The following is an 8,848-nucleotide window of genomic DNA, read 5'->3' on the forward strand; positions in this document are numbered from 1 at the left end:
GGGCTCACCTATAGTCCCAGCTACTTGGGAGGCTGAGGCAGGAGGATCATCTGAGCCTGGGAGTTCGACGCTGCAGTGAGCCATGATCCCACCACCACTGCACACTACACTCTAGCCCGGGCAGCAGAGTGAGACTGTCTCAAAAAAAAAAAAAAAAAAAAAAAGGGGGGTGGTCAAAAAGAGGGGGTGGTCAACATACCATATGCTGAAGAGAGGTCAAACTCAAACTCAAGTCTGAAAAGTGACTCTGGATTTGGGAAGGAGAAGTCATTGGTGATAATCAGTTTCTTGGGGGTGTACTAGTAGTTTTTTAACAACCAACTCCAAAAACAATGTATCCATGTATATACATAAGTGTATGACAAATTGTACTGGTATAAAGTACAGATAGTACAAAATTTACAAATAAAAAGGCCAGACGCGGTGGCTCACGCCTGTAATTCCAGCACTTTGGGAGGCCGAGAGGGGCGGATCACCTGAGGTCAGGAGTTCAAGACCGGGCTGGCCCACATGGTGAAATCCAGTCTCTACTAAAAATACAAAAAATAGCAGCCAGGCATCGTGGCACCTGCCTATAATCCCAGCTACTTGGGAGGCTGAGGCAGGAGAATCTCTTGAACTTGGGAGACGGAGGTTACAGTGAGCCGAGATCAGCGCAGTACACTCCAGCCCTGGCGACAGACCAAGACCCTGCCTCAAAAACAAAAACAAAAAGCAAAAAAACCTGTTCCTATTGAAAGAGTATCATCCTAACGGGAACCATTCTGTACACAAGATTACACACAGATTTTTACTGATGTGCAGTGTCTCCTAACAAGAGGTAAGCGTCAAAGTATCAACCGACAAAGAATAATGGGAGTGAATTTGCACAATCCTACCTCCTAAATTCCAGAAAACAACAAATACTAACTCACAGTTTTCAAGGCCAGATATATTTCGCGAGATCACAAAATAGCGAAATGCGGAAAATAATGCATTCACCGCATAATTACATCACCCAAAATTCTAACAAAAAACACAACACAAACGAAAGCGATCGTCAGGACGAATCAGATAGGAGTAATCAGGGTGTTGCAGGTCCCGATTACGCAGAGACGTTAATCACGTTTCATGCATTCTCCAATCATCATGTTCTGAAATCTGTCCTCCAAGGGAGGAACAGGTAAGGATTATCCCACCTGACGATACTCCTAAATAACCGACATTCCGCACTCAGTCAAAAAGATTCCGGTCACAGCTAGGGTGAGTTCATGACGTGTTGGTATCAGTAACCCCACTACTTACTCCCCAGTTTTTTGCGTCCTTCCAGTTGTATTGCCATATTTGGCTTGCACATTTTTAAAAAACTTTTTTTTATTTTTTTATAAAATTTTATTTATAATTCGGCTGCCGAAAAGGAATAAATTATTTTTTTCCCAGAATGCTCCGATCATTTACGTGCTGGACGTTCTAACTGTACGCACTTTCTATTTACATATCTCCGCCCACTCCCTTCCGCCAGAGTCCTACCGTAATAACCAAATAGAAGCGATACCAAGTATCTTACGGTCTGCAGGACTAGAAAAACAATGTTGCTTCTTTTTTTTCTTCAGTAGTTTCGCCATCTCAATTGTGCCCTGAAAACTGTATATGTCTTAATCTTACTACAAACATATTTTATAACCAAGCACTAAATACAATGCGGATAATCCCAGACTCAAGACGTAATTATTCCAACACATATCCTCCAGCAGAAGCAGTTTCCGAGGGGAGGACCGAGGCCTATGCCTTCCTTCTTCCAGGAATACGAAGCGGCCCTTGCCCCTGTAGCCTTCGTCCTTAGGTTCCCGTCATGAAGGTGCTCAGAAAGGTTTCTTTTTCAGCCCAAAGACGGTGACGAATAAAGTCATTTCAGTGACAGCTGGAAGGGCACTACCGAGGCAAGTGGTAGATTCAGAAACCCTTTCAATATAAATACCCAAATCTCCAAACCAGAGACCCCACCCCTGAAAGTGTAGGGCAGGTGGCATGGGGTGGGGGATGAAACTTCAAAAGACTACAAGCTTTAAGTGGATCTGGTATCTCACACATGGAGGAAAGGGCTGGGTGGGGAAAAACCTTCAGGTTTAGGGTCAGCCTCCCTCCCTCATTCCCGAATATTGGATGCTACCACACCTGCAGAAGACAAAAATGTACCAATACGTAGTGCACTCCCAAACGCTCGAATACGAAGAAGGACAGGGCCACGGATGCACTGCAGTGAGCCCCAATGGCTTGGGAAGGCACCAGAGTTAAGGAAAGTCTTTGGATCGACAGATAGTGAGGGGTCAGAAAAGGCCAGTGGTGGGGGGCATCTGCATTCAGGTTCATTTCTTGCTCCCTCACCATATTGCCAGGGCTAGAGTCAGCATCCCTGACTTCTGAATTTTAGGACAGTCATGTGAGGAGAGACCAGAAGTGACTGCAGCAGAAGGGATCTCAGGCTACCCTACCCCATATCTAGGGGCCAGCCTGGATCCTTCAGATAAGAGGTCAGAGTAGGCTCTCCTGCTATGCCACACAGGAGTGCTGAGAGTGACTTGATATGCGCTGGAATCAGTCTCCAGTGTCCTGGTCCTCCTGGTCCACAATTCTCTGACCCATGTGCCTCGCTTTCTTTGCCTCTTCTGAGTTCCCAGTGCTCGCTTCCGTTGTCTCTTCTGAGTTCCCAATGTGCTTTATATCTTTCGTTTTTTGCCGGAGTCTTGCTCTGTCGCCCAGGCTGGAGTGCAGTGGCACGATCTCAGCTCACTGCAACCTCTGCCTCCCGGGTTCAAGCAATTCTCCTTCCTCAGCCTCCTGAGTAGCTGCGATTACAGGAGTGCGCTGCCACACCCGACTAATTTTTGTATTTTAGTAGAGACGGGGTTTCCCTATGTTGGTCAGGCTGGTCTCGAACTCTTGACCTCAGGTGATCCACCTGCCTCGGTCTCCCAAAGTGCTGGCATTACAGGCGTGAGCCATCGCACCCTGCCTGTGCTTTCTATCTTTACACACTCCCATAGCACAGTGCTTATCACACTGAATTACAGATGTGTATCTACCTCCTCCTCATGGTTAAAAAAAAAAGTGGGGTTTTTATTATTACTATTATTTTTGTAGACATGGGGTCTAACTATGTTGCCTCCTGCGCGGGCCTCCCACAGTGCTGGGATTACAGACGTCAGCCAACGTGCCTGGTCAAAAACTGTATTTTACTCTCATTTCGGAATTTTAAGTGCCTAGTAAACAGCAGGATTTAGCACATGGTTGAAGATCTTTGAACTGGAGAGACTGGGTACAGCAGACACTATTGTGTCAGGTGGCTGAAGGGAGTCCTGATAGAAACGGGTCGTGTGGGAAAGGTGGGCAGGCAGAAAGGATACAGATGAGGCTCTGGGTGCTGTTGAACATGGAGACTCCTGAGAGGAAACCGGCCAGCTCCACTGCAAAGAGGCCCAGGGTGACAGAAAGCGCGGCCACCAGCCTGCAGAGAGGAAATGGACTGCCCCAGGCCTTTGGACTTCTTCTAAGACCCCTCCACTCCCACCACCTCTTCGTTCTGGCCACCCCGTCCCAAGAGCTCACTGAATGTCCTGCTTGTCATACTCCTCGGGGGTGAACCTGAGAGGCAGGCAGGCCTGAATGTTGCTGTCCTGGGAGCAGGGCAGAGAGGAAGAGACGTGAAAAAGGGGCAGGCTGCTGGGCAGGCCTGGGGGCGGCGGGACACGAGAAAACACAAGTGGGTAAGACACTGGGAGAGGGGCAGGGTGAGGCGGGGACGACTCCGAGATGGGAATAGGGGCGGACCGAGGGCAGCCGTGGGTCTTACCCGGGACCAGAATAAGGTGATGACGACCACCAGATGCGCCAGGAGCGTCAGGAAGCGAGAGGGCACAAGCCCTGAGATCCGGCCCATGGCCCTTGGGAACAAGAGCGGCGGTCTCTGAGGCTAGGAGTTCAGAGACTGCGACTCCTGAAGTCCATCAGCAAGCGGACAAATCTAGACGAAATCCTCCTTTCCGCCAGCTCAGGCACCGCCCAGTTGCCTTGGTAACCGCGTACGTGGGCGTGGCGCCGCGTTCTCGGAAAACCTCGCGAGGGCAGTACATTCTCCATCTGCTGTGGGTCTTTCAGGGCTGACTCAGGTCAGGGGTACCCGAAGGAGCTTCTAACCCAACGGCTGGGTACCCGTGCGCAGCCAGGCCCTTTGTTTCTCAGAGGGTGCGGGGTGGCACAGCCCCGCAGCGCCCGATCTGCCCACGCAGGGCCGACGAACGGAAACCCACCCTGGCCTAGCCTGGGGACACCTCTGCTTCCGCGGTTGCCCACGCCGGGAGCGGCCCGCAGCCCCAGCTACGCTGCCCAGTTGTGGATCACTTGAGATCACTCCCACCGCCACGCCGGGCTGAGGTCCCCGCCATGCCGAAGACTCACACCCGCTCCCCTTCCCCTTCTCCTCATGCCTTTAACTTCCCACCAAGCGGGGCCTGAGAAACAAGGGACCCGAACGTGGAGAGGCCGGTGTTCCTGGACTGCTCTGCAGTTACAGATTGTCACAGAGCCCCTGGTTGTCTGAGGACCCTAGGCCTGAACCTTCCTTGAGGAAGACTGATTTCTCTCAGACTACTTTGCTCAGTTTGGTGAGGGATTTGCAGAGTGCGAAAAGTGGTCAGCGTCCTTAAACTAGCGTGGGAATAAGAGCAAAGCAAGGTGGTTGGAAAGGTGGGAGTGGACGAAGGGAATGATACGGTCCCTGCGTCTCTGGAAGGCTTGGAGCCTACGGGAAGGGAAACTCAACTTAGATTTCTTTATCTCTTGGAGGTGCTGGGCCTCCGATATTGCCCAGCTACAGTCCAAGAAGCTCTTATCACCGGCGACGTCATGACTTTTGGGCCTCAGCGCAGGTCCCTGCAGATCTGAAAGTTCTTCTCTAATTACTCAGTCAAGTCCCATCCACAAGGAAACTCCCGGCCCATTTCCCAGGAGAACAATCTCTTCCTCCTTCCCACTCCCCATCTCAGTGCCTTTAGCCAGACTAAAGTACAAGCCCAAGAGGCATTTCTCATTCCTTCAACAAATATTTTTATATATTTATTTATTACCTAGTAAGGGTATTCTAGTCAGGGAGATCAACAACAGACATACAAACAAATAAATCCGTAAGATAATAGGTGCTACAAACAGGGATACGCGGGCCGGGCACAGTGGCTCACGCCTGTAATCCCAGCGCTTTGGGAGGCCCAGGAAGGCGGATCATCTGAGGTCAGGAGTTCGAGACAAGCCTGACCAACATGCTGAAACTCCATCTCCACTAAAAATACAAAATTAGCCGGATGTGGTGGCGCGTGCCTGTAATCCCAGCTACTCGAGAGGCTAAGGCAGTGGAATCGCTTGAACCCGGGAGGTGGAGGTTGCAGTGAGCCGAGATCGTGTCATGGCACTCCAGCCTCTGCAACAAGAGTGCAACTGTCTCAAAAAAAAAAAAAAAAGGAAACGCTAGAATTATAATTCTATAAAAATAGGACATTTATAATTCTATAAAAATAGGGCATTTATTCTTAAACTTTTAGAAACTTTGGCCAAAAATTGACCGGGAGCGGTGATTCGCACATGTAATCCCCGCACTTTGGGAGACTGAGGCAGGGAGATCACCTGAGGTCAGGAGTTTCAGACCACCCTGGCCAACATGGTGAAACCCCATCTCTACTGGAAAAAAAAAAAAAAAAAAAAAAAAAGCCAGTTGTGGTGGCGCCCGCCTGTAATCCCAGCTATTCAGGAGGCTGAGGGAGGAGAATTGCTTGAACCCGGGAGGCAGAGGTTGCATTGAGCCAAGATCGTGCCACTGCACTCTCGCCTGGGAAACAGAGCAAGACTTCGTCTCAAAAAAAAAAAAAAAAAGGAAGAAAAAGAAAATGCACTCTGGGACCAGAAGCGAAAGCTCATGCCTGTAATTCCAGCACTTTGGGAGGCCAAGGCAGAAGTATTCCTTGAACCCAAGAGTTTGAAGCCAGTCTGAGCAACATAGTGAGACACCTCTCTCTAATAAAACAATAATAAAGGCCTGGAGTGGTGGCTCACGCCTGTAATCCCAGCACTTTGGGAGGCAGAGGCGGGCAGATCACCTGAGGTCAGGAGTTTGAGACCAGCGTGACCAACATGGTGAAACCCCGTCTCTATTAAAAAAAAAAAAAATTAACCAGGCGTGGTGGCATGTGTCTGTATTCCCAGCTACTCGGGAGGCTGAGGCAGGAGAATCATCTGAACCCAGGAGGCGGATGTTGCAATGAGCCGAGATCTTGCCACTGCACTCCAACCTGGACGACAGAGCAAGACTACATCTCAAAAAAAAATATATATATATGTATTTATATATAATATATATTTAATTATATATAATATATATTATATTTTATATTTAAATACACACACACATACATTCAGATATACCTTTTTAACGAAGTTTTAGGCCGGGAGCAGTGACTCACGCCTGTAATCCCAGCACTTTGCGAAGCCGAGGCGGGTGGATCACCTGAGGTCAGGAGTTCAAGACCAACCTGGCCAACATGGAGAAACCCCGTCTCTACTAAAAATACAAAACTTAGCCGGGCGTGGTGGCACGCACCTGTAGTCCCAGCTACTTGGGAGGCTGAGGCAAGAGAATCTCTTGAACCCACAAGGTGGAGGTTGCAGTGAGCTGAGATCGCACCACTGTACTCCACCCTGGGTGACAGAGTGAGATTCTGTCTTTTAAAAAAGGAGTTTTAAACAATAAACATTAATATTTTCTGAGTCTTATATAGTATTATCATTAAGACATGAAATTGAGGAAAAAAAGGAATGATTTATAGGATTGAGAGTCCCTAAAGTGTTGAACTCTTATATATTGAAACTATGTGATGACATTTTCATATAAACCATCTCTTTAAAAGACAGCACAGCCTTTTCTTCATATTGGAGACAATGTAATCACCAAAACTTGCTTTTATCCCCATGAAATAAAAGATTGTGATTTTTCTAGACTTTACTGAGGAGTTATTATTATTGTGTTTTTTTTTTTTGAAAAGAGGTTCAACAAAGTGTCTCTCTGTCTCTATTTTTTTAGACAGGGTCTCACTCTGTCATTCAGGCTGGAGTGCAGTGGTATGATCATGACTACAGTGATCCTCGACCTCCCGGGCTCAGGTGATCCTCCTGTCTCAGCCTCCGGAGTAGCTGGGACTACAGACGCGTGCCTCCATGCCCACCTAAGTTTTGTATTTTTAGTAGAGACTGGGTTTCACCATGTTGGCCAGGATGGTCTCCATCTCTTGGCCTCATGATCTGCCCGCCTCAGTCTCCCAGCACCCAAAGTGCTGGGATTACAGGCGTGAGCCACCGTGCCCGGCCTTTTTTTTTTTTTTTTTTTGAAACGGAGTTTTTACCTTTGTCGCCCAGGCTGGAATGCAATGGCATGATCTCGGCTCACTGCAGTTTCCGCCTTGCGGGTTGGGTGATGCTTCTGCCTCAGCCTCCCTAGTAGCTGGGATTACAGGTGCCCACAACCATGCCCAGCTAATTTTTGTATTTTTAGTAGAGACGGGGTTTCATCATATTGGCCAGGCTGTTCTCAAACTTCTGACTTCTGACTTCAGGTGATCCAACCTCCATGGCCTCCCAAAGTGCTGGGATTACAGGCGTGAGCCACCATGCCCGGCCGGTTCTTTTCTTAACTGTTGGACTCGGTCAAAGTTCTGAAGATAGTTTCAAACCTTCCTGCTCTCAGGATGGACAAGGAAACCTATCAAGTTTTCTCCTTTGAAATGACCCCCATTGCATTTGATTCCTAAAATGAGTAATAGTAATGACACCTAATTTACAATGAGAGATGAGCTTTCTGTATTCTCCAATGCAGAAATTACAGCATAGCAAGCATTCAAACGTTCTTAGGAGACAGGATAAAAAGACTGAAGTTTCAGCCTAGGCAACATGGTGAAACCCCATCTCTACAAAAAAGTACAAAAAATTAGCCAACCATAGTGGTGCACAGCTGTAGTTTCAGCTGCTTGGGAGGCTGAGGTGGGAGGATCACCTGAACCCATGAAGTGGAGGCTGCAGTGAGCCGTGATCACACCACTGCACTACAGCCTGAGCAACAGAAGTGAGACCTGTCTCAAAAGAAAAAAAAGACTGAAGAACTCTTCATGCTTTTCTTCCCTGTCTGTAACTTACATGCATTTTTGACCTAGACCTTCAGAGGTGAGCTCCCTTAGTGAGGGGTTCATCAAATATAAGTGTTCACAGATTAAAGAAGTTGTTGGCCAGGCGCGGTGGCTCACGCCTGTAATCCCAGCACTATGGGAGGTCGAGCTGGGGGATCACCTGACATCGGGAGTTCGAGACTCAGCCTGACCAACATGGAGAAACCCCCATCTCTACTAAAAATTAGCCGGGCGTGGTGATGCATGCCTGTAATCCCAGCTACTCGCGAGACTGAGGCAGGAGAATCCCTTGAACCCGGGAGGGGGAGGTTGCGGTGAGCCGAGATTGCGCCATTGTACTCCAGCCTGGGAAACAAGAGCTAAATTCCCTCTCAAAAAAGAAAAGAAAAGAAATACTGATGTTTGTGGTGGTCAAAATTAGAATAGAGATTCCCTCTGGGAAGGGAGGAGTGGGGATCCGTAGAGAAGGGACATGTAAGAACCTTGAGCGAAGGAAATGTCCTATATGTTTTAAAGAGTTGTGATTTGTGCATGTGTATGTATTTGTCAAAACTCATAAAATTATAGACAATATTTATGTGCCCTCAAACAGCTGAAATACCGATATTTTTCAAAAGTTTTACATATCGATGCCAGAGCTCTTCCCTGGA

At 48.1% G+C, this 8,848-nt stretch overlaps 1 protein-coding gene and 1 non-coding gene across 2 annotated transcripts; both read right to left on the reverse strand.

The window, feature by feature from the left end:
- Nucleotides 1–1,048: 1,048 nt before the first annotated feature.
- On the reverse strand, nucleotides 1,049–1,185 carry LOC115896158. Its single transcript, XR_004056099.1, has one exon. It is a non-coding gene; the product is annotated as a U8 small nucleolar RNA (small nucleolar RNA).
- A 483-nt stretch (nucleotides 1,186–1,668) lies between these two features.
- Nucleotides 1,669–4,026, reverse strand: LOC104661683 (transmembrane protein 107). Its single transcript, XM_010362422.2, is given in 6 exon segments — nucleotides 1,669–1,911; nucleotides 2,155–2,195; nucleotides 2,197–2,252; nucleotides 3,384–3,484; nucleotides 3,586–3,653; nucleotides 3,830–4,026. Coding segments are annotated over 6 exon segments (423 nt in total). The 5' UTR covers nucleotides 3,917–4,026; the 3' UTR covers nucleotides 1,669–1,841.
- Nucleotides 4,027–8,848: the final 4,822 nt, after the last annotated feature.

This window comes from Rhinopithecus roxellana, unplaced genomic scaffold (assembly GCF_007565055.1).
Source record: "Rhinopithecus roxellana isolate Shanxi Qingling unplaced genomic scaffold, ASM756505v1 contig5511, whole genome shotgun sequence".
NCBI lineage: Eukaryota > Metazoa > Chordata > Mammalia > Primates > Cercopithecidae > Rhinopithecus > Rhinopithecus roxellana.